This window comes from Mytilus edulis, chromosome 14 (assembly GCF_963676685.1).
Source record: "Mytilus edulis chromosome 14, xbMytEdul2.2, whole genome shotgun sequence".
Taxonomy (NCBI): Eukaryota; Metazoa; Mollusca; class Bivalvia; order Mytilida; family Mytilidae; genus Mytilus; species Mytilus edulis.
The window spans coordinates 58543299-58570027 of record NC_092357.1 but is presented as its reverse complement, the minus strand read 5'-3'; the positions used below and the strand labels follow the sequence as shown (position 1 = coordinate 58570027).

The window sequence follows — 26729 nt, the reverse complement described above, 5'->3', positions numbered from 1 at the left end:
GTGCGATGATGGTTACGCTGAAGTACGATGGTCTTCCTGTGACATTGGAAAAAAAGCAAAATGTATATACAAGCTGGTTAAATGAAATAATATCATAACGATTTGAGAAAATGTATAGCTCTTAGCCTCGAATTAGGAAGATTTTAATTTTCTGTTTATGTCAAACAAAACTTAAGGCTTTAAATTTTGATTTTTTTAATCTAATTTTAAAATATGCTAATTCTCCGATTAGCACGCAGTAGTTGAGAGTAAAATAATATGCCGTTCAAGACGAAAAAAAAAGATACAGAGTGTAGGTCTATATAATAGTACAAAGACGGGTCCATCTCATTTTATTATATATTACGACAAAACTTAGAAATTGCTCACAACAATTATTCATCCATTTATATATACCCGACTGCTCACGGAGTAAAAAAACACTTAGTGCATTTATGTATGACAAATAGCGATCCTTGTTGATTATTCCACGAAAAAAATAGGTGATGACAAATTGGGAAGTACATGTAGGGATCAGTTACATTGTAGGTCAATTTTGGCCTAACATGTTGTAAAACATCAACACTGCAACCACTATAAAAAAAAAGACTAGAATGACAGTGTTCTTACAAATCAGGATTCATCATTATAGCAACTTGATATAGCAAAAACATTACTAGTACAATAGTACATTTTTTTTCTATTAAATTGTCGACATAGAATCACGAGACTTTTACTTAAAGGTAAATCCAAATTAATATTTAGATCAATATGCTTTATTTATTTGTTTTTGGTTTGTGGCATAATTCCTAACACTGGTTTTCCGATATGCAGACAAAGTTCATCCATCAGCTGCTTTGCTCTCAATGATTTGTTGCACGACTAGTTTGTAACCTCAACTTATAATGCTCAAAACTCTTCGGAACTTGAATAGTTCGTTACTTTCTTTTCCCCTTCGTTTCCTTTGTTAACATGAAACCTTCATCTACACAACCCTGTCGTCCTTCCTGCGAATCTATGTTGTATTTTACTAAGGCTAAACGTCACAATATGCTAACGTCAGACCAAACCATCGCACCTCAGCGAAAGGACCATCGTACTTCGGGGTGGACCATCGCACTTCAGCGTGACCATCGCACTTCAGCGTCCCCATCGCACCTCCGAGTCCTACATATTTAGCATTTATACTTTTGAAATAGACCCATTTACGAAACAAATTGAGACCTTTTTGGTGTTTTATGATAAAGTTGATATTTTAGGTCATTTTGTGCCATTAGTGAACCTTGTCCTTTGCGAAGGGATGACTATAACACCCGTCCAAACCGAATTAGATGAAGCCGATACGATATGGAAAATCAACCATTTCCACAATAAAACATGATTTTAGGTCAGGTGCAAATAAATCAGTGGGTTTATGTTAACGTTTCAATAGGTACCAACCTTTGCCCTTATATGACACAATAGTGTAACATCACGATATAGAAAGACACAATATAAACATCAATTGAAATGCCTTAAATCAATCAAAAGACTATTTTTTAAACAAGTGAACCACTGGCGGATCCAGAAATGGTGGTCTGGGGGGTTGAAACCCCCCTTTTTTGGACGATCAATGCATTTGAATGGGGACATATGGTTGGGAACACCCCCTCCCCCCGCCCCTTTTTGTAATGGGTAAGGACCTTCCCCCCGCCCCTTTTTGTAATGGGTAAGGACCTTTCCCCCGCCTCTTTTTGTAATGGGTAAGGACCTCCCCCCAAACCACTACCTTTTTTTTATAAATGGCTGGATCCGCCCCTGTGAACATACACTGAACAAATAAATTTCATCAATGACACACTTAATCAATAAAATAAGGGGTGAGATGTAAACCAAAATCAAAAAGACAGCCATATTTTGGATAAAATGCTGCCAAATAACGTACACAGGTAATTAAAAATCATTTGGTTGTAAGGTATACAGTCAAGGAGTACTTTTTTTATTTCTTAATTTTGGTAAATCTTAATTGAACTCGATATCATTTTATTTACACATGCACATTCATAGCTTTACAATCTTTCTGTGCCTGTTTTTCGGCATAGCACAATGTCATATTTTCACAGTCTATTAATGAATCTTTACAATAAATCCATTGGATGTAAAATGTTTGACCGATTAAAATTTTAGTGCTTGATACTCTTCTTTTAGTTGTTATTGGCTTTGAACTAGATGTCAGTAACTGCTAGTGCTACCAAATCTGTACTAGTGTCTTTCTTATGCTGTGGGGTTGTATATTTTTAGTCTGCCCCATCCTGTCCGGTTCTTCTGTTATATTGTTACACCATTTCCCAAGGTTAGAGGGGTTAACATGGTTAATGCATTCAAACTAGTTTAACATTGTCAAATGTGCCTGTCCTGTGATTGATTGATAGTAGTTTGGTGCTGTATATCACATTTGTTTTTTTTTTCATTATTTTATACATATATCAGGCCGTTAGTTTTCTTGTATGGATTGTATTACATTTATCATTTCGGGTTTGTTTTATAGCTGACTATTTTGGTATGGGTTTTGTTCATTGTTGAAGGCCTCACAGTGACCTATGGTTGTTAATGTCTGTGACATTTGGTCACTTGTGATGAGCTGTTTTAATTGGAAATCATATCATATCTTTTGATGTTAAGCTATTCACACACATGTTGCTCGCTGGTAGAGGTAATCTTTTTGGAATATCAAATATATCAATGACATACAATTTCACAGAGGTAATACAGTGAAACCTGGCTAAACCGAATAATGCAGAAACCGAAAACCTGTATAAACCAAACATGTTCTTAAAAGCACTTTGTATGCGTTGTGAACCTGATAAAACCGAATATTGGACAAAACCGAACACAATTTTAAGTCCTGAAGAGGTTCGGTTTAAACAGGTTTCACTGTATACCAATAAGTAGACATGGGTAGAGATTTACACATAAATCGATATATGAAAGGGTTATTTTTTAACCCCAGCTGGATTGTTGTACCCAAAATTGCATGGTGAGTCAGTCCACTAGCTGACTAGTAATAGGGACACAGTTTCTTTACTTGATTTGATGCACATCTCTTGATCAGGAATTATCATCATCTTCTTAAAAAGAATTTCTAAATAAAAAGCATTTTCATTATATTAGTTTAAACATAGTTATGTATGGTGGATTGGGAAACAAGTTATTGCAACTTATATTAATCTTGCCATATAGTGGCATTAGCCTGCCCTTTTTCGAAATCTATCATCGGACTATCATCGTTTCTCAAGACCATATTCACAAATGGTGTCAAGGGAGAACCAAATATTTGGTCCCTGAAATTTTCTCCCCCGAGTGGGGATGGAACCAGGAACCTTTGTGTCAGTAGTCCGACTATCCTATTCATAATGGCTTTCCTGGTTACCCTTCAAGAATTGTTATACAACTCCATACAAAGGCACTAGGCATCACAAGAATAAAGCATTATGTTAAAAATTCTTTAGGGATCTGCAACCTTAATTTCCTCAAAATTTAAGGGCATATTTACTGTGGATTCATTTATTCAATTTCGAGGTTTTGGCAAAGTCTGCACACATTCCTTTAGAAAATTTGTAATTCGTTCGTGGTTCTCCTGTACCCACGAAATCCACGAAAATTAGTATCCAACGAATATTCACAGTACCACACTATTCATTCAGAAGAACTGATGAATTTCATATTTTCACAATCATTTCCTAAAAAAAATATGACCTCTATTCAAAATCAATGAAAAAAATTAAATTATATTCTCACAGTTTATTTGACAGATAAAAAATATATAATTTAATATACAGACAAAAAGGTCCAATACTATCTGTGGTGAGTACAAACTGTAATACAAAATCTGTAATAAAATAAATTTGTAAAATTTGTGGACGGAATGTTTTTACAAGTTTGAAATTACGGGAAACTACGGAAATATACTTCACAGTCTGTTACATACTCTTTACAGGCCTTCGCCATTATCACATACTTAAAATATCATATTTTTCAAACAACAAATATTTAGACAGGTTTTATTACTTGAGACCAATCTCTATAAAGTCAATTTCAAAAAGTAAAAACTACATTTTCTATACATATAAAAGATGAAAACATTTGAATGCTACTTAAGACAAAAAGAAGAACATCTTTAAATGGACCAACAAAACCATGTTAAAGCAGAGTAATCAAAATATAAACAGAACAGAATGTGAAGAACTTTTCTGACTATCATATGTAAACAAATACAGATTTTAAAGCAGTTTAGAGAGCATCACACATAATAAAACTCTTCAAATGTAAATATAACAAGATATCACAGACAATCTTCAAATAACATATAAATAGTTATATACAATACAAATAAACAGATACATTCATTTTATACAGGATGGTCATTTTTTAATAAATTTTTCAATTAAATTTAGCAAAAGAATAGATATTTACTGTTTTCTTAGTATAGCATCATTTTCATTTCCATTTAGAAAGAACCAGTTGTCTGTTCTAACTTGAAATAATTCCCTTTTTATGGATAAAATATATACATAGGTCATTAAACTCCCTTTGAACAAATTATCTTCTTTTCACTATAAGGGAGTATATATAGAGGATTAAAGAAACAAAAAATTAAAAGCTTGCTCCAAGGAAACTATTAAGGGTAATAAATTAATTATAGTCCAAACATTGCAAAAATGCATATTTGAGCAATCAACCTTACAATGATACAGAAACCTCATCCAGAAAATAATTATTTCAAAACCTGTTTGCAATAGAACATAAGATTTTCATGCTTTTGGTTAGATGTCCATCATTAAAACCCAAAACGCCTGTTTCAAAAAAACTCTGAATTTTAAACCATAATTCAATAGATTCTGAAACAACACAAGATGCACACTCTGAATTTGCTTCATACAGCTATGCTCATGTTGTAGATAAAAACACAGGTACCACTTATATCATATTCTCTGGGGGAACTAATGGTCAAAATATCCTAAAGAGAAACATTTACTTCAAATTCAGTTATGCCCCTTTCCTAGCATGGTAAAGGGACATAACCCATTTAAGATATCCCCATTCGCTTATATGAAAAGTTATCTCCCTTAATATCATTCTTCTACATTACAGATAGTCATGATTTTTTAAGCATGGTCTGTTCTTCTGAACACTGAATTGGTTGTCAATACACAAAGACCATAAACTCAAGAAAGTATCTTTATCTTCTGAATTGTTTACAATCCTAGATCTTATTTCTGGCTTTTGGCAGATGCTGTTCTTTTAGGAAGAGCTATAAATCTAGGTCTTGCAGTGATGTTGAATTCTTCATTCAAAGCTTCAGTCATTATGTTTAATAAGGCATTCTCCATCACTGATTCAGCCATGTTTCCAAACTCTGGATTCCTACAAAGCAATGGCATTTTTTAATACAGTGAAACCTGTTTAAACAGAACCTCTTTGGGACTTAAAATTTTGTTCGGTTTTGGCCGAAGTTCAGTTTTATCAGATTCTCAACACACATAATTTGATATGATGTTGCTTACGAACATGTTTGGTTGATACAGGTTTTCTGTTTATACAGGATTCGGTTTAGTCAGGTTTTTAATATAGAAAAAATCAAATGTTTAGACATTGGAAGAAAATAACTCTTAGAATCAGGTATCCATCTGTCATAATGTTATAATCTCAAAGCTTTTATATGGAACACAAAATTATTGATTTTCTGTGCTTTAACACCACTTTTTGACTATTTCATGGCGGCCAGTATTTATGTGGTGGAGGAATCCCAGGATTGCTGGAGAAAACCACTGACCTTCATTAGGAAAACTGACAATCCTATTCAATTAAGACAGGAGTCGAGTTCACCCGCAAGAGCGGGGTTCGAACTCATGACCTCAGTGTTGCCAGGCTAGTAATAGCAGTAGTAATTATTAGATCACTTAGCCACCGAGGCCCCTCTAGAACACAAGTAAATAAGAGTAAAAAGATTTTTTTTGGCTGTTTTGCTCCTGGCTTACTTTTTTCGAATGGAGATGTAAACTTACATCTAGCATTACTATAGTATTCATTTCTTTCCTAATAAGACTTGTATTTCCTTTTTCAATTAGAATAAAACCATCTTTTTTCACTTTTTAAAATTTGATATTCTCTTTTTGTTTTACAAGTTATAAAACTTCCAATTTTTATTTTTTTTAAAACAAGGAAATTATAACAATATTGCATAAATAAATAGCTCAACAAAATAATGCTAAACTTCTTAACATAATCTTAATTTTTAAATAGCTTGTAAATTTTTCAACAAACAAGGAAGTAACAACTAAAAGCTTAAAGTCATAAGAAACCTCAAATCAAAAAAAAATAATGCATATGATTTTTATAACTCAATGGATAGTTTTCATTATAAAACTTATGTACATATACTTTTTTCTGAAGAAAATTCTTTAATTTATTCATATTTAGAAGAAGTTTACTTTATTTGAATAGCTTCCTTCCAGCAAGCTATTCCCCCTGACATATTTTCCGTATGCAAGGTGACCTCAGTGTGACCCATCTCGTAAAAATCCGGTGACCACAATACGCATGGATGTCCTTAAAATAAACTATTATCTGAATTTACATGTTAAACACGTGCTCAATTTCCATGCTTTTTTGTTTATTTTTCGTCAATTGTTGACAAACAGGTGACAATCGTTAAACTTCGGCTTCAAAATACGAACTTTAATTATCTGCCATATTTTCACAACAACACTGACCGATTGAGAAAAAAAATTGACAATTATACGAAATTTACACGAAAAAAATGATAAATTCGAGCACAGAAGACGAAGTTTAGGATGTTTGTATGCATTAGTTCAAGAATTGGAAGAACATTATTTTTCACCGGTCACTCGTTTCTTATGACTTTAACAAACCAATGTTAAACTTCTTGACATAATTTTTTTTTTAATAGCTTATAAAGTTTGTTAACAAACAAGGAAATAATAACAATATTGTATTTATAAATGAACTACTCATCATAAGTATGCACTTACTTTTTTAACAATTGTTTTTCTTTCAATCTACTTTCTTCAAGTTTAATTCTCTGGATTTCATCTCTAGTGTACCGAGGAGGTGTTTTTGTTTTTCTTCCATTCTTCCCTTTTCCCTGAAATGACAGATTAGAATTGATTTAAGGATGTCTGCTGGTATATGTGTCAGATATTTTCCAAATCCTATGTTTTTATATATCTCAACAACAAGGTCATGGACCTGTAACTTTTTCTGCTGTTTATGGTACGCGATTTATATGCTATTAATTTGTAATAGTCTTTTAAAAAAACAATAAAGCGAACATCCTTCAGATTTTTTTTTTTTATAAAAACACATCTATTGAATTTGGTTGGAACGGGGGGGGGGGGGTTATTTGGCACCAACAACATACCTGTCAACTGACCTGTATGTGACCCGAGATTTTCTGAGGGATCACCCAGGACACCTCACGGGTCATTGAATAACCCCAAAAAATGACCCTTTTTCACATGGATTTCTTAGCCTTCAGATTTCATAAGTGATTTCATAAGTGAAATACCAGCAAATTCGTAATTCTTCCATGAACAAGAAGTTCAGCTAGCGGTGTAAACTGTCAAATTAAGTGACCCGTGAAGTGCATGGCTTCACTTGACAGCTTCGGTGTTAATTAACATCAGTTACCTTAGGCTTAGCTTTAGGTCTTAAATAATTTGTGTATTTCACTGTTGTTTTACAAACAACTGGAGTTACTTTTCCTTTTTTGTCACCATTCAAAATTGTTCCTTATTTTTACATTTTTGGGGGTAAAAAAGATTAAATCTAAACAAATTGAATGCAAATACATATTGAAATATTACATTTCATTATTTTTCTACCGTCATACAATTATAAAATAAATACTTCCTTTAACTGTTTAACTTTATATTATTATAATCTAATTTCAATATTTTTTTTCTAAATGTCAAACATGTAAGGGCTGTAAAGTATATCAAATACTTCCATTTGTAGAATATAAACTGAAAAACATTATTAGAGGGTAAAGTTGATATCATGTATGTATTGATAATAAAATGTAATACATTGTATAAATTTAATGAATATCAATAAAAAAGGTATTAAAGGGAAACTTCGCAAAAAAATCAAAAATTGATATTATGTTCATTCTGTATAAAAATGCTCAAATTCATAGATATTAAAGTTTTATTCCGCTAGATAAGAGATCACCATCGATTTTAAATTTAGAGTATCAATTCTCTGCGTTCGGCCATTTTGTCTTCTTTCCCGATTAATAACAACGATATGTCTATAAACCACAAAGGAACAAAACTACAGTAACCGATGTAGTCGTAATTGCGTGTCGATATCTTGTCAATCATCCGACTAACTAACTTGATACGGAAAATATTCTTATTTTTTTTCAAATTACCATGGTCTGTTATTTTTAAACTGTTAATATTGGAATTAGTGAAAAAGTCAAAGTTGAAATCATAAATAAGTGTTCCCTGAAAATTGTTTTCGAAAATCTAATTTGTTCATATTTCTTTAAAGTAATAAACTTTATTCAAATAAATTATGATCTTCCCTCATCTGATCATCACCATGGTTTAAGGTATTACTCCCAAAGGTATTGTGAGGGGTGTGAGGTGACACGTCCAGGTATTCAAGCGATTTCCTGTCGGGCTTGCAAGTTCGTGCATCGTTTCACTTCTGTAGGTATTGATCAGTGTACACGGCCGATAACTTATAACTTTCCATTTTGAACTATCAGGTGTATAATATACATCTCTGTCTTGCGTGTCCGAAAGTGATATAATATACTAGTCATTACTTAAGTCATACGCTTGTTTATAAATAACATTTCTGGTGTAAAGAATATTATTTATAAAAATATAAATAATACCAAAAAAAAAAAAGATTTGAAGAAATAAAAATCTATTTACATATATATTTTTTCCAAGGGTTAATTTGGGAAAATGTAATATATACTCGTTGTCAATAGTAAAGAACAGATTGGAACATACCAGAAATATTGATTTAAAAAAAAATGTACGCACTTGTCGATGATTCCTTTATACGCCTGGATAGAAAGTTACGGAACTATATCGCAATTTAAGATATATACATGTATACATTGAACATAAGAAAGAAACATACATTTTGTGTAAATTGGGGTAAAATTTTTGTAAATAGACTAGTCCACGTATGCCAACTGTATGTAATAGACTATTGTATACCAAAAGAAGGAGAAGAGAACCAATTTGATTTAAATACAGGTCGATATATAACTTGCTTTGGATCACCGAAGTTATGAACATAGTAAAATCACAGATTTATATATCAATTAGATTGTTCTCAAATAAAGGAAGAAATTCGTCATCATCACAATTGTTTCGACATTCATGTAATATACATGCAACTGGACGTACACTTATAATCCCCAAGGGATGTGAATATTTTCTGGGAAAACTATTGAGTATTACAGTTTCAGATCAATTTCGGGATTTATTTTCTTTCTTGATATTCAATGACAGCAATTTAAAGAATAAACTGCTTGTCCGCTTTAGGGGTATTCTTGCCAGTTGAACAGACTTATAATTACATTCAAAAATAGGGAAAGATGACATTAAATTTGTTGTCTTTTGTTTTCAAACATCGTTGGTCAAATAGCTAAAGTATTATACGTTGTGAGACGAAGACTATTTTAATAAGGACGTTCCTGATTATGAATAAATTTGGTTGACGTTTTTCACACTTAAAAAGAATATCTATTCGTAATTTTTCGATTCCATTCCAAGAAGATCCTTAAATTTCCTGTCAATTTTTTAAAACATCTTTTTTTTTCAAATAGCTGAAGTATTCATGCGTTGTGAGATTTAAAATATTTTGATGAGAACATTAATTCCTAAATAGGTAAATAAAGATCGCTTTGGATGGACTGAATTATATAATTGCAATTGTTAATTATCTGTTTGAAATATTAATTTTAAAAAGTACAATTTTTAGTTCATACACTCGTGTTTAGGCTATTTTTATTTATAAATTTATTCAATTAAAATAATTCAGTATTTTATCGTTACAAAAGTAATCAGAAGTCATAATTCATTTAAAAGTGAGCTTATGCAAAATATATAAAAATATACAACAGCTTTCCAGTTATTGTGTGACCTTGTTACTCCCGTAAATTAATTTTAATTCTCTTTCTTACATTTCTGTGTCTAAAATTATAACTGAGTCCCGTATATCATTCATACGAAATGTTGTTCACACCTGAAATGGTGAACCGTGACGACTAGATGTCACTGAATGAAGATCAAAAGATTAGAATTACATAATGCTAATCTTTTAATTACCTTGAGTTTAACTACGCATTCAACATTCACTAAGTGTCACAAATTAATACACATTTTATTTCCACAGTACAAGCAAGTGAAAATGTTTGCTGGAATGAAGCAAAAAGTTCAGAATACAAACATGTATTTTTTAATACACTATCGAACATGTCAGTTTCATATGTTTGCTTAAATTATTTGTTGAAAAAAATCATAAAAATGTTCTATTGTATTATTTACTATGATTACTTAAGTCGTATAAAAAAATCCACACATAAATCCTACAATCTAATTTTAAAAGTTGCATGGCTATCACTCACTTTTCGTTGGTTAGGCCAGGATTTTTTAATTTGTTGGTTTACGGATCCGCCGACCCGATTTTTCTGATTTCCAGAATAAAAATAAAATTGACTTTTCATGCTTTTTTATTCCCGCCGACCCTAACAAATGCATTATCCCTGAAAAATAATTAAATAATTTTTTTTTTATGAAATGAAATGCATTAATCACTAACAAAATTGATAACACTTTCTGTTGTGAAAAAATAAAACTTCCAGTTTACGTTTCTAAAAATAGACAAATCAATTATAACTGACCTTGAAATGTCGTTTGCGCAAATAATATTGCGGAACGAAACTTGTTTTTAAAACCAATTACACAATAAGTTCGTTTCCCTTATTTGTCATCAGTCCGTAAGATCATCATCTCATAGAAATAGACTTGTCCAAATGTGGACAGGGTAAAGGCATCAAGTTGAAGTACTGAATATTAACAAATCATTTGGAATTTTCTTGTTTCATAGATAATGAAAAAATTATCGTCCATTTGGATAAAAAACGGGAATGCGAGACAACAGATTAACCCGATAATCTCGTTTTCCAGTGGACGAGTCTATTAGGTTTTTAACACGTGTGTTGAAACTTATTTTCGTACGACGTTTTTACATTTTTTTCTTTATCAGTTTTCGTGCTTGAAGATCATTATTCACCAAGTTTTCTGGAATTGATAAAGAGCTACGCGAATTTATTTTTCTTGTTTCTGATATGACGATTTAATTTCGTCTTTGTCCGTGCACCCCCCTTTTTTTTTACTGTAATTTATTAGACAATGTCATGCGATGTTTATAACATTTGAGCAATAATATTTCATCGAACTAAAATTTAAGAAATGATGATAAAATAGCATAACAAACATATTGTTAGAAAGGTGAAATATATATTGATTTTGCATATTTTTCTGTCTTCAAAGATGATTTTTTTTCTTTTTTTTTTCCCGACCGACCGACCCGACTTTTTCATTGGGAAAATCCGTAAACCATCAAATTAAAAAACCGTGGCCTTAATAGCTACACCAAAAGTCGTCAATGCGCTTTAAATAGCGTTAAATAGATGGTTAACGAACAAGACTTAAATGAGATTAATTTCACTCCCGACATGCAACAAGACTTAAACTATGTCACATAAGTCAGGAAGTTTGAAGAAATAAAATTAATAATTCTCAATTTTCTTCTTTATTACTTTTCATATCAAAATAAAACTTGGTGAATATGTTTTTTATGGTATTATGAACATAATAAGATGAAAAATGAAAAATCGTGAATTATCCCTGTAAGGCAGTGTTACACAAATTTATCAAAAGCTTAAAGTGCAATGAAATAATAATTAATAAAACTTTAAATTACTTAACCATGTGAACATATTTGGAAATTGTTTGATTTAAATTATAAGAAAAATGCCCCCCTAAATACTGAAATTCAGCTCGAAAAAGTGTGTAAGCGTTATGACCTGAGATTTCATTCTTCAATGCAGGTCATGACCTGCATTTTCATTGTCACAGGTTGACAGGTATGCCAACAACTGACTACTGAAACAGCTTCTGATATCGGTAGGGATACAGAAAAGAGACAACCCTGCTTCTAAAAGACAAATGGGTACCAACCTTTTTCTAACTAGTCTAACTTCTTGCAGAGGAGGGTGGACTTTGGCACCAACCACTAACTACAGAAACAGCTTCTGACATGAGCAGGGATACAGAAAAAAGACAACCCTGCTTCTAAAAGACAAATGGGTACCAACCTTTTTCTGACTAGTCTGACTTCCTGCAGATGAAGGAGGACTTTGTCGTTGACCATTGACTACGGAACCAGCTTCTGACATGGGCAGGGATACAGAAGAGACACGCCCATCATCTTCCTTGGGAGGAGATGACCTTCCAGTAACCTTTGTAGATTCTCTTGATGGAGTTGGTGCTGTAACTGGACGCTGGCCAATCTGGGCATAATATGGAATTGATTCATTGGTCACCTTTCTGACCGCTTCATGGAAATATGTATCATCCAATAAACCTCTGTAAAAGATATAAATTATCTTTTTATTTTCAAAAAGAACTTTTTATAAATAGAAAAATATAAACGTAAGATATTTGCACAATACATGTAATCCCTTTCCCAATGAGTTTCTGAAAATAACAGTTAATACATCCTCAATTACTCAAATAAAATACAATGATCTCTAAATTCTAAAATAACAGTTTGTAACAGTCAAACTAATCCTAGACATCTTCAATTCCTCAAATAATTACAATGATCTCTAGATTCTCAAATAACAGTTTGTAACGGTAAAACCTATCATATACATTCTTAATTACTCAAATAAAATACATTCTAAAATAACAGTTTGTAACAGTAAAACCTATCATATACATCCTCAATTACTCAAATAAAATACAATGATTTCTATATTCTAAGTAAATCCTTACCGCAGAACATTACTAAGGACACCAGACACAACATCAGCCTCAGCAGTAGAACATGTTATTAGATCAGGTGTCGTCACTGTCTGTTTTTGTTTCTTCTCTATTTTTGGTGCCATTTTCTCACTTAATGAACTGTTAAAATAACATATATAGCATATAATAGAAATTTTTATCAAATAAAAAAATCACAATTAACAAAATATGAGTGAATTTTCTTCTCACATATTTAGGTTCTTTATTTATATTGTCCCAGCTATGATCTATACTACTAAAAGAGGAGACTGATTTCATTGAGTGGCAACTCCACCTCAAACCATTTAAAGTTAGAAATATTTGCGATGTTAATTCAACAATCGTCCAATTGTACCACGATTTTGCTAGCATTTTCTAGTAATTTAAATAGCCAAAATTCTCTTGTAATACCATCAAAACATAAAATACATACCGATCTATATAAAAGTTTCTGTATTCTTCTGGGAAATTAATTTGGAATTCTCTAACATCATGGGTTCTAGCTGTTAGTCCAAGATGAAGTAAGAAAGGCTTGGGAGAGTTTGGTTTCTCCCACAGTAAAGAATCTTTCTTCATTTTCTGGACAGCAATTTCTTTCTCCTCATCAGGCGATAGCACTTTGATTGGTGGCAGGGTCTATGATAAAAATGATAATAAAAGAATGTCTTATTTTTCCATCTTCATTATTTATTTTTTATCTAGTAGTTTTTACTTATTTATTTATTACTAAAAATTAGTTTTTCAATAGTTCATTGATCCATAAAACAGGAGAATAAAAATGATGATAAAAACTATCATTTAGTAAATAATCATCAAAAATTCACATCATAATGAACATTTATACTTAGTTTTATATTGGTGAGATCACATCTCGGTACGTGACCAAAAACTAAACTGGATAGCCAGTAACAAACAAATAAACAAACAGACAGACAGAGGGACAAGCAGATGACTAGAAAACTCCTATAGAAGGGATATAATACAGATGAAAACATATAGAATTTCAAATATTATAAAATTAAATAAAAGTATGATTGCCAATAAGACAACTGTCAACCCAAGTTCAAATAAAGTGGATGTAAACAATTACAGGCAACCATATAGCCTTGAACAATGAGAAATAAAATTACCCTATATTTGGTCAGCTCTCCTTCTGAATTCTCACGTTTTGTTTCTAATGAACTAAGTCGACTTGCTGTCCTCTCCTAGAATAAATAAGTTAATATTTACTACATGTATAAGAATTGGATTTACATTATTTTGACATTTTCAATATCTACTTCATATCTTATGAATTTTATCCATTTTTTTTAAGCAGTCATTTTTTTTTTACTATAGGCACAGATAATAAGAAAACAGATTCAAATGGGTCAACCGATTTTAATATGTCCAAAATATGAGCAATCTGACAAAACTACACTAATGAAACAACAAGCTCAAATGAGAATTTAATTTGCAATTATGGATATTTGATTTTGTGGTTTAAACAATATCTGCATATAAAGTCTTTTGAAAAAATGTTAATCATTACCATTTAAATTTGTGCTTCACCTTTACCAACAAAAATTCATGACAATTAGTGTCCAACGAATAATAATGAATCCACAGTATAATAAAAGACATTTTGCTTAATAACGTTTCTACTTATAATTCTTGAGATTCTGACATTAATATGTTACCTAAATTATAACATCAGATAAACATTGATCAGCAATAAGGTATAATACCACCAAATCATGGTACGTCACATCCGGTTGCATACGAAAGTAGGTCTAAAAAAATATTCCCTTGAATTTGACAGTTGTAGAAAAATTAACCCTGCATTTCAATGCACTTAAAATTTTTCTGAGTCATAAACATGTATGTTGGGTGTCTGAAAGCATCATTCTTTTTTTATTTGATGGTCTTATAAAATATTATGGAAAGTTAAGGTTACATAGTTATCAAAGCAGGTAACCAGTAAATAACAGTGTAAAAATTGGGTTGTTTACTTCCGGTGTTGGTTACTTTCTTATATGCAATGAAATGTAGTGTGAAATTTTCACTGTAGCACTGGAAAGGATTAAACTTTATTCATGCAAAGAATTTCTTTGGTTGAAATAAAGGTAAATACTGTACATTTTTTTTAAAAGTGCCAATTTAACAAAGACTAACAGGGGAAAATCAATGGTGGTATTACAGCTATATAGGGAAACTACACGGGCACTGGTGACCTTATTGTACTTTCATTTTTAAAAATGATTACTAAACTAGTTCATACGTTGTAAAAATGGACAATTCGGAATGGATTTAGACACAGAAAGCACGTTTGAGGGAAAATTGCCTTGAAATGGGGGTTTACGGGTGTTTGCTAAGTCAAATGGGTGGACAGACAAAGCTGTATTCAGTGTATAGTGTTAGGTTTCCTTGGGACAGAAAAAAAAGAACATTGTATGGTCCAGATTTGCATACATGTTGCACACTGAGAAATTTGACCTATCAGAGGAATTTGATGTGTCTCATCTGTGTCATCAGAAGAGATGCATCAACCCTGAGCACTTGTCTTTCAAGCCGCCTCATATCAACCAAGACCGCCAAGTTTGTTGTGGTACACACCCAACAAGGTGTCGAAAACACAAACCCTACCAAGACTGTTTGATTTAAAATGGTAAAACAATAATGGTTTTAAAGAGAAGTCTTATTTTTTGTTCATATGATATAATTTATGAAATACACTTTTGAATCCACATACATATATTACATTGAGACCTTTCTTATAGCTTGCCATGCTAATCCCCATTTTACGTGAGCCTCTGTGTCAAATTTTAAATCACCCTTACAGTTTTGTTTATACAACATGTGATTTTTCATTTCAGTGTTAACCATGATCTGACGAGCATTCTGTTGAAAAATCTTATATGTGAATTTGTCTGCAGATGACACTTTAGCATTGAGGTATGTATCAACTAATGTCATGTTTTCTTTTTGTTTTGGCCGCAAAAGTTTACAATTTGCCATTGTGCCGTCTGTATTTTGCACCGACAAAACATCATTTAAACACTTGCCTTGGATTTATACACATCAGAAACCAATCTCACATACTTAAATTTTATAATTCTTACCAAATTTTTTTTTTACCAGCATTCAAAGGGACATAACCCTTTTTTAAACCATTTTGAGGTATTTTTTATTACTCTTTCTCCTCATTTTCTAATGTAAAATACAAGAAATTGGACTTGTTTTGTGTTAATCTATTAGAAATATACTGCAATACATAAATGAAGTGACTTTGATATCAGGAACAATAAATGATTGACTGAAAGGGAACCGTTATTTGTCACACTCGGGGAACAGACCAAAAACTCAAGTTACACATAAGGGCTTATAGAAACTCTCGGTGGGGACTGTTGACATTTATAGAGACAGTTCTTTCAGCTAAAACACTTTAATTATTGATTTAACATTGCATTTCTTTCATTTTTTTGGGAAAATAATTTCATTTGTTTTATTTTTTAGGCAAAAGATATCAAGTTTTTATGAAAAAAGAAGGAAGAAGGAAAAATGGACCAAAACAGACCAAAACAGACCTTCAAATGAACTCTAAAAGGTGCAATAAAATTGTATATCATCTTAAAGTTGTCTTTTGTATCCTATTTAATTGTTTGAATGCTTAGATCATGAGTATATGATCAGATATTAGTCAACACTGCATTTTATAATGATACACTGAAATTAGGATTTTTCAAAGAAATTAGACTGAAATCGGGGTAGGATATGGCCTTACATTATAGTGATTTTCTCTGAAACTATAGATCTGACTGAGACAAAACTTGGCAGTTATGCTTGAAATAACTTGCAATTGGAGGAAAAAAATTACATTAAGTTTATTTGACATTTAGGTGTTCTTTAGGTGTAATACCACCAAATCATGGTACGTCACATCCGGTTGCATACGAAAGTAAGTCTAAAAAAATATTCCCTTGAATTTGACAGTTGTAGAAAAATTAACCCTGCATTTCAATGCACTTAAAATTTTTCTGAGTCATAAACATGTATGTTGGGTGTCTGAAAGCATCATTCTTTTTTTATTTGATGGTCTTATAAAATATTTTGGAAAGTTAAGGTTACATAGTTATCAAAGCAGGTAACCAGTAAATAACAGTGTAAAAATTGGGTTGTTTACTTCCGGTGTTGGTTACTTTCTTATATGCAATGAAATGTAGTGTGAAATTTTCACTGTAGCACTGGAAAGGATTAAACTTTATTCATGCAAAGTATTTCTTTGGTTGAAATAAAGGTAAATACTGTACATTTTTTTTTAAAAGTGCCAATTTAACAAAGACTAACAGGGGAAAATCAATGGTGGTATTACAGCTATTTAAGATCTTGAAAAGTGTGAGAAAAATATTTCTCCTCACTAGTGAAATATCTGTTCTCATATTATTGGTCAAAATTTAATTATGACGTCAAATCATCTTGGTTTCTTTTCAATTTCCTTTTGTGATGTCATTAAAAAAAAAGGCAACTATTCCTGATGATGTCACACATAATAAACACAATTTTCTGCCAATGTTTCTATTCATAATGCTTTAGATGGAGAAACAATTAAGTATTACCTTGATTTCAACCTCAGGTAATCGTTGATCAGCGTCTAGATCGTTCTCAGTGATTGTAAACTCGTATGTCTGTCGACGTTTTTCTTCATTCCAATCCTGTAGTCTCTGTTTGTAAGCTCTGTTCTCTACTTCATCAGTTATCTATAAAACAAGAATGTGTTCATTGTACACGTATGCCCTACTAACACTATCATTTTCTATGCTTAGTGGACCGTTAAAACTCTTAATTTGGAATTAAAATTAGAAAGATCATATCAAAGGGAACATGTGTACTAAGTTTCAAGTTGATTGGACTTAACTTCATAAAACCTTAAATGAGCACAATCATTTCATTTGTTCAATGGCCTGTTAAATTGGGGTCAAAACTAATTTGGCATTAAAATTAGAAAGATCATGTGTAGAAAGTTTTAAGTTGATTGGACTTCAACTTGATCAAAAACTTTAACCTGAAAGGGGCACTATCATTTTCCATGTTCAGTGGCCTAAAAAATATTTTTAAAGGATACATTTAAAAATATATTCAACATTGTGTAGCGAGGGGATAACATCATTCCATGATGCATTTTACTTTATAGGGTTCTAGGAAAAGGAAAATTTACAATTTGAGAATGATACATCTTAACTATCTTACCTCACAAACTAAGTCCAGGTCATAAAATGATGGGACTCCACAGGCAACAAATACCACACGACACATACGGCTCTCTCCTGGGGCCAGGTAACCTCTAACAGGTGATATAGACAAATACTGTAAATATAAATATAAAAAAGGTAAAGGTTTTAAACATAGTTCTTACTTGTCAAATTTTGAAATAATAGGCCCATTTTCAACTTTTCAACTTGACACTTTTTTATTGTCAGTGTTTAGGATAAAGGGTATTCTAAAATTATAGTATTAATTTCTCTTATCTATCTATATAGCTAGCAGTCAACAAAATAAATTACACAAATTGATCTAAGAAATATTCAGAATTAGGCAATGTGTTCAGAAGTTCAATTTTCCTAAAGAGTTAAAAGATATGAATTAAATATAAAATAATTAATGTTGTATTATAAAACCAACAAACATTTTAATTATCAGTCACAAATCATGCAATAGTAACCTTAAAAATAATAAAATAAGTCACATGCAGAATGGTTTGATAATAAAAAGAAAATTTTAGATTTATTATCATTATTAATATAATTATTATTATCATTCTTGTTTTAATATTTACATGGATTGCTGTGAGTAATGGTAAGCAAAAATTTCCTCTGAACAATAAAAAACAAGGTTTCTATAGGCTTATAAAAATAATTTGTCAAAACCAAAAAGTAAATCAAATATCATTGGAAATACAATTCTTTATTTCAATCCATGAAAATTAATGTACTAAAAAAAACATATAAACCCACGGGACATATCAGAGGAGTTAAATAAAATTATTTGAATTCACCATGTTAGGAGACAATCTAATTAAAAACCGATCTCTCATCGCTCCCGTTTTCTGATATGTCGCATTGGAGATATAAAGAAACCCGCTTTGAGGTCACATGTGAGTGAACTGGAAGTAATGAATTTATAATGATATGCAAATGAGTTGACGACCTATAAGCCAATCAAAAAAGTTTATGTATTATTAGGACTGACAATTTCTTCGTAAATAAATGAGTTACATCCCTTTACCTTGCGATACACTTTCAAGATCTTCGAAGACTCATTTTCATTGGTCGAAAAAGACACACCAACGGGGTCACTTACATATGACCTCAAAGCGGGTTTCGTTAGATCTCCCACGAAAACGGAAGTGATGAGAGATTGGTTTTTAATTAGATTGGTTAGAACATAGACCTTTTTTACAAATATGTTATATGACAAAAAAATGGTTTTAGAAATATAGATTCCTACACTGCAACAAGTGTATTACGATATTTCTCCACTCGAGACAGTTAAATTTTATTATTTAAGGCGCAAGGCTAGCCAAGCTTTTTAAATAATTAAAATTTAACTGTCAAGAGTGGAGAAATATCGTAATACACGAGTTACAGTGGTGGAATCTGTTTCTCTTATGTTTATTATTCTTCCTTTTCAAAGATTTGAGGAAAGTTGTGTACTTTTGATGTGAAGTCATCAGGCATGGGCTCCTTTTTTCATGACGTCACAATAAGAAAATTCAACGTCACAATTAAATTTCAACCAATAATTTGCCGAGAACAGATTTTTCACTAGTGAGGAGAAATATTTTTCTCACACCGGTCAGGAAATGTGAAAATATCACAGAAATTAGAGAACATAAATTTTATTGTTTATTTATGAACTTTTTTATTTATATATCAAAGTTGAATTGTTTGGAAATGCCTCCGCTCTTATCACTTCTAGGATTGCATGTGTGTTCATATAAATTCAGCCTTATATATTTCTATCATCCTATGAAATATTTTACTAACTTATTATGGGTTGTAACATTTCAGTGATCATAAACCTAACAACCCCTTTATTCTGATGAAAAAATTATAAAACAAAAACCAAATTAATTTTGGCTGTGTATTGAATTGATTGATAAACACATTTTAAGGGCATACGATACAGTTACAGGGGAGGTAATGATGTTGCTAACGTAAAATGTTATTTTCGCGACGTCAAACTGTGACATATCGGGAAAAGATGCATTTTTCGACTGATTTTTATCATTCAAACTGATTTAATTTGAAAACGAGTTCATGGACCCCTATTTTTCAAAACAGCAATTTGTTTCATTTTGCAGGGAGATTATGTGACCCAAATTTTATAAAACTGTAAATAGAGGATTTTTTAAAATTTTGATAAACATGCAGCAAAAAATTACGTATTTTCTTCAATTCATGAACATTTGATAAATATGAGTTATTTCTGAATAAAAAATGCACAATGTTTTAGAATACTTATAAAATACAGAAATTACTGATTATGTAACAAAAAACAATTTGTGTTTATCTTTTATAACAAAAAAGTTATGTCTTTCTTTCGAAAAAGAAATTACGGCCACAAATCTGAATTTTGAGCAAATATACAAAATTTCGACCTTATTTTACTCAAAAAGTAGCACATGAAGGTATACTTTTTATTACATATTTGATTTAATCAGGTAAAAAATAGCCTATATTCAAATTTTCACGAACTTGTAAATACAGGATCAAAACTGTATCGTATGCCCTTAACATGGCATGCAATACAGCACAAAAATGAAATAAAATAATAAAAATTCAAAACAAACAACTCTGTAAAGATATCAATCCATAATGTAAACTCACTTTTACAAGATTCTAAAATTTGTAGTAAATATTTCTTATCATGCATTTTTTGTATACATATGAAAACTTCTCCTTAGGTTTGAATTCTAGGAATAAATGAGAAATTATCTTGATTTTACAGATTCAATATTTTTCTCTCAAGAGAGATGCAATATTTTTATCCGAGACAGATAAATTTTCAAAAGGAGATATATATATATATATATTGCAATTCACATAATATGCAGTGCAATTATTCTTATTGTTAGGCCATACTTAGGCAACACTCTCATTCTTTTTCAATGATATGAAAAAAAAACTTCTTTTTTTTCCGAGTGGCATCAATAGCCTGTTTTGTTTTTCTAAACTACAAAAGGAGTGAAAATCATCAGAAGTCATGATTGCATTTCCAGCAATGAAGAGCTTGATCAAGAGAACCATATGTGAATCATTAAAAAAATCTGTCCAAAAGTATAGATCAGTTGTTGTCTATTCATCTGATGTGTTTGAGCTTTTGATTTTGCCATTTGATTCTGGACTTTCTGTTTTGAATTTTCATCGAAGTTCAGTATTTTTGTAATTTTATTTTTTTCAGCAAAGAATTAAATACAAGTTTTATTATGATTTTATATAATTATCTATATTTTTTTTATTATATTACCTGTGCATCTGACTGTGAAGTAACATGCCATTCAAACGAAGCATCGTTCTCCTTTGAACGATTAGACACAAACACCATACGTCGTGCTCTGCTGAATAACGGCAGGTTTCCGAAGGATAGCCTTTCTTGTGACAAGTATACAAGCTGCAAATAATTGAACCAGTTTATGACATGATTATTCAGTAATATTTTAGTTTGGGAAAATATATATTGAAATATAAAAAGAATGTGTCTATGGGCATGTAAATGCCTGGGGTCAAGGTCATAAAACTTTGCTAAGTGCTTGGAGCACAAAAATCATGCTGGAAACATGAAATCCAGCATTTTGATTGGTTGATTTTCGAGTACGAGAACGAAAAACTGACTCGAAAGATTTATGACCGCAAGGCCTGGACTCAATCTTCAAACAAATGAAATTGGGATGGACGGATGAAACAGAAAGAGAAAAGGATGGAAAGATGGACTGTCATGGGTAACACTTTTAAAATGTCCCCTTCAAATTCATTGGTGGCATAAAATCATAAATGTTAACCAATAAGATAGAGAACAGCAATAAAAGTGTGGTTCCTTTGTGCTTTTTTTGTGTCTTTTGCTGTACATACACTGATTATGTGTCTTGGACAGATACCCCATATCTTTTCTTTTCTATAGCACAGCTAAGTAATGAGTTCATACACAATTTTTCAACAAGAGAAAAGTAATGCAAGTAAAGCAGGCCTAAAAAATTGAATTAAATTTGATTGAGCATTCATGAATTTTTCATTAATTTCATATACACATTTTTATAGCAGATTCAATTTTTCATGTGAACCAAATATCATGCAAATCACCAATTCAATAAAATTAAACAGATTTTTATCAAGTAATAATTCGACAACAAAATCAAATTTACTAAAATGCATCAGCTTGATTTATCTTGACAAATTTTCATTTAAACAGGTATCTGGTTTTTTTAAGTCATAAATCAAATGTAAGAAAGTCACAAGCGAAAAAAGGTCATAAATAAAAAAACAAGAGTGCAGACACTGAAATGTCTCGCCTTCTTTACTAATCATTGATATTATGTTGATACTCCTAAATATAAAGCTTTATTACGACTGTCACATAAACTTAACATGAACCATGAAAATGAGGTCAAGGTCAGTTGAACCATATGCCAGGCAGACATGTACAGCTAACAATGCTTCCATACAACAAATATAGTTGACCTATTGCTTATAGTTATAGAAAATAGACCAAAACACAAAAACTTAACACTGAGCAATGAACCTTGAAAACAAGGTCAAGGTCAAATAAAACCTGCACGACTGACATATAGATCATTAAATATTTCCCTACACCAAATATAGTTGACCTATGACATATAGTATTAGATAAAAAGACCAAAACTCAAAAACTTAACTTTGACCACTGAACCATGAAAATGAGGTCAAGGTCAGATGACATCTGCCCGCTAGACATGTACACCTTATAATCATTCCATACAACAAATATAGTAGTAAACCTATTGCATAAAGTATGAGAAAAACAGACCAAAACATAAAAACTTAACTATAACCACTGAAGGTTGAAAATGAGGTCAAGGTCAGATGACATCTGCCCGCTAGACATGTACACCTTACAATCATTCCATACAACAAATATAGTAAACCTATTGCATAAAGTATGAGAAAAACAGACCAAAACACAAAAACTTAACTATAACCACTGAACCATGAAAATGAGGTCAAGGTCAGATGACACCTGCCAGTTGGACATGTATACCTTACAGTCCTTCCATACACCAAATATACTAGACCTATTGCTTATAGTATCTGAGATATGGACTTGACCACCAAAACTTAACCTTGTTCACTGATCCATGAAATGAGGTCGAGGTCAACTGAAAACTGTCTGACAGGCATGAGGACCTTGCAAGGTACGCACATACTAAATATAGTTATCATATTACTTACAGTAAGAGAGAATTTAACATTATAAAAAATCTGAACTTTTTTTTCAAGTGGTCACTGAACCATGAAAATGAGGTCAAGGACAATGGACATGTGACTGACGGAAACTTCGTAACATGAGGCATCTATATACAAAATATGAAGCATCCATGTCTTCCACCTTCTAAAATATATAGCTTTTAAGAAGTGAGCTAACACCGCCGCCGTAGCCGTAGCCACTGCCGGATCACTATCCCTATGTCGAGCTTTCTGCAACAAAAGTTGCAGGCTCGACAAAAATAAAAAGCGAAACATTTTTCAAGAATATTGATTAAACTGTCAATGCTTTTTTTTTTATCAACAAATAAAAATGCTGATTCAATCTTTTGGTCACTCCTTTTTTTAACTGAATTCCAAAGTATTTAAAATTTCAAAAGTTCAGGTAAAACTCCATATGGAGGTCCTCCTAATTAAAGGAGGCTTATACTAAGAAGAAGTATTCCATTTGTTTTCGAGCATATTTAACATCAAACTAATTATTTCATACCTGTCCAGGAACAATGGCGCTCTGTACTCCAGGAACACCGGTTAAATCTGATTGGTCTGTCATTGGCATGGTTTCTCCCATGATTCTCTTGTCATATCCCACACCAGTAAATGTTACTATAGCTGTATCTCCTTTATCTACAATCACTGGGACATCAACCTAACAACAGAGGTAAAAAAAAACATTTATGATAACATAAGAAATAGCAATGCATCAAGCAAATTCAAGTCTCCAGGACTATTCACTTTAAATTGGAATACTGGTTTAAACTCAATAGAAATTTGAAATAGCAATTTTTACATAGAATTTGGCCACTTGTATGTTTATGATAAATAACAGTTAAATATTTTTTTTTAACTGACGATGTCGTCATATTGGTGAAAGATTATGAAAAAAACTCATATATGGATACTTGGATTATTTAAGGAATGACTGTAATATTTTTTCTGTCTATGAAGAAATAACATAAAAAATTTGGTGCACACTGAATAACGCGCGTAGCGGGTTATTTAACAGTGTGCACCACATTTTTTATGTTATTTCGAATAGACAGAAAAAATATTACAGTCATTTCTTATAATTTAATTCTAAATTCCATTTTAAACCATAGAAAATCATGAAAAAACGTTGATGACGTCAAGGTCACATGACTAAATTATGTCTATTGGCTGATAACAAAATAACGTCAGCCAATCAGAAGACGTGTTACATCCAAAATTAAATTATTGTTGATTAATTTATATTTCAGGGAAGCCAATTTTTGTTCTCATGGGTATAGGTGAACCACAAAATCAACACAGTTGAAAAAAATCAAATTTAAATTTTTAAACCAATTCTTACTTTCGAAAATATATTATTGCTATACAATAAAAGGGTTATTGCATGAATATTGGGGAATATTGTCCCTCGTAGAGCATATATTGCACTCGCAAGCTCGTGCAATATAAAATTCTACTCGGGACAATATTCCCCAATATTCATGCAATAACCCTATAATACCACTGATGCAAGATTTTCCTAGTCAATTCTTATTGTAATATTACAAAACATACCATATAAGTTTTGGCCTCAATTGGTGAGAATCTCCATTCTACAGCGAGCGATCGTCCTGGTGGTATCTCTCCAAATGGTGTCAAACACTCAAATACTGGCTGGTCAAAATTTTCCTACGTGTGTAAAATATTAGATTGAGATTAGAAACAATTCTTGGCATGACCAAATATGTAAAAAAGAAAATTTACTTTCTTTAGTGAAAGTAAGGTTTTACTTAAGGAAGCTGGCTTGTCATGTTTTTGATGTTTTGTCAGATTTTCGAAATCCTCTTGTTTTATCCATTTGAATGCATTAAAAAAAATTTGCCCGGTGACCCCCATTTTTCTTTTTGTAAATTTGTTACATGTATAATGATAAGCCATCTGTAAAAGTCTTTTAAATCTTAATTACTTTTTAACAGTTTTGAGAACTTCAACTTGTCAATGATAAAGCTATGAAAAGTCAAGAGAAAATATTTTCCTGCCAAAATTTCAATGGCTTTTATCTCGAAAACAAGCACGGTCACCTATATATTTTTATTGCTCTTTGGAATCCTTTATAAATCCCCTATCTATATAAACTAGTGTTTTGAAAAGTTAACAAGTGAAACTGCGAGCTACTGCTCACTGATGATACCCCCGCCGCAAGTGGATAATATTAATAGTGTAAAAATATGCAAGTGTTCGGTAAACAGGAAGTTGTCAAGTGATGAATCTGAAAACGCATCACACGGTATAGCTGACTTATATAAATCCTGAAACCAAATTTCAGAAATCCTTGTATTGTAGTTCCTGAGAAAAATGTGACGAAAATTTTCAACTTGGCTATCATGTGTAAAATCATACAAGTGTTCGGTAAACAGGAAGTTGTCGAGTGATGAATCTGAAAACGCATCACACGGTATAGCTGACTTATATAAATCCTGAAACCAAATTTCAGAAATCCTTGTATTGTAGTTCCTGAGAAAAATGTGACGAAAATTTTCAACTTGGCTATCATGTGTAAAATCAGACAAGTGTTCGGTAAACAGGAAGTTGTCAAGTGATGAATCTGAAAACGCATCACACGGTATGGCTGACATATATAAATGTTGATACCAAATTACAGAAAGGGTGGATGTGCAGTTCCTGAGAAAAATGTGACGAAAGTTTCATGGGAAGGACTGACTGACGGACGGACGGACAGACAGAGGTAAAACAGTATACCCCCCCTTTTTTAAAGCGGGGGTATAATTACTTTGAAACTGAAAAGCGAACTCCCTTAAGGACATACTTAGGTGAGGTTTGGTCATTTTTGTCAGATGTTCAGACTCTTTGTATTTTTTCCTATAAAACAGGGCAAATATTTTGCCCCACAACAACCATTTTTAATTTCAGATAAGACTTTTAGCTAATAAAAGGTCATTTACCAAAATTTAAGCAAATTCTTGATTTCTTTTCTTTCCATTTGAGACCCAAATAATACCAATGCAAAAATAAGGGAAAAGTCTGAGTCAGACATTTCCCACCATTTTTTAAAACTAAAAAAACTTGAAAAAGAGCTTCATAATCTATCAATATTTTTAGCTTATTTTATTCCTCAACTAATACTCTTTTGACTTTAGGCATCAATTTTAATGTCTTGATTCACCTA

The 26729-nt window shown here is 31.6% G+C and overlaps 1 protein-coding gene and 1 long non-coding RNA gene across 2 annotated transcripts in view; one reads left to right on the top strand and one right to left on the bottom strand.

Moving 5' to 3' along the window:
• Positions 1–3746: 3746 nt before the first annotated feature.
• LOC139503738 (cilia- and flagella-associated protein 65-like) overlaps positions 3747–26729 on the bottom strand; it is a 52261-nt gene continuing 29278 nt past the window's right edge. The window contains exons 32-42 of the mRNA XM_071293582.1: positions 25118–25231; positions 24066–24224; positions 21588–21731; positions 18309–18425; positions 17678–17818; positions 14213–14287; positions 13516–13718; positions 13074–13202; positions 12392–12662; positions 7011–7123; positions 3747–5382 (exon numbers count right to left, since the gene is read on the bottom strand). Coding sequence (XP_071149683.1) covers positions 5229–5382; positions 7011–7123; positions 12392–12662; positions 13074–13202; positions 13516–13718; positions 14213–14287; positions 17678–17818; positions 18309–18425; positions 21588–21731; positions 24066–24224; positions 25118–25231 — 1620 coding nt within the window. The 3' untranslated portion in view covers positions 3747–5228. The remainder of the gene's footprint in view (positions 5383–7010; positions 7124–12391; positions 12663–13073; positions 13203–13515; positions 13719–14212; positions 14288–17677; positions 17819–18308; positions 18426–21587; positions 21732–24065; positions 24225–25117; positions 25232–26729) is intronic.
• LOC139503739 (uncharacterized) lies at positions 15936–16696 on the top strand. The gene is made up of 2 exons (XR_011659181.1): positions 15936–16016; positions 16578–16696. It is a non-coding gene; the product is annotated as an uncharacterized lncRNA (long non-coding RNA).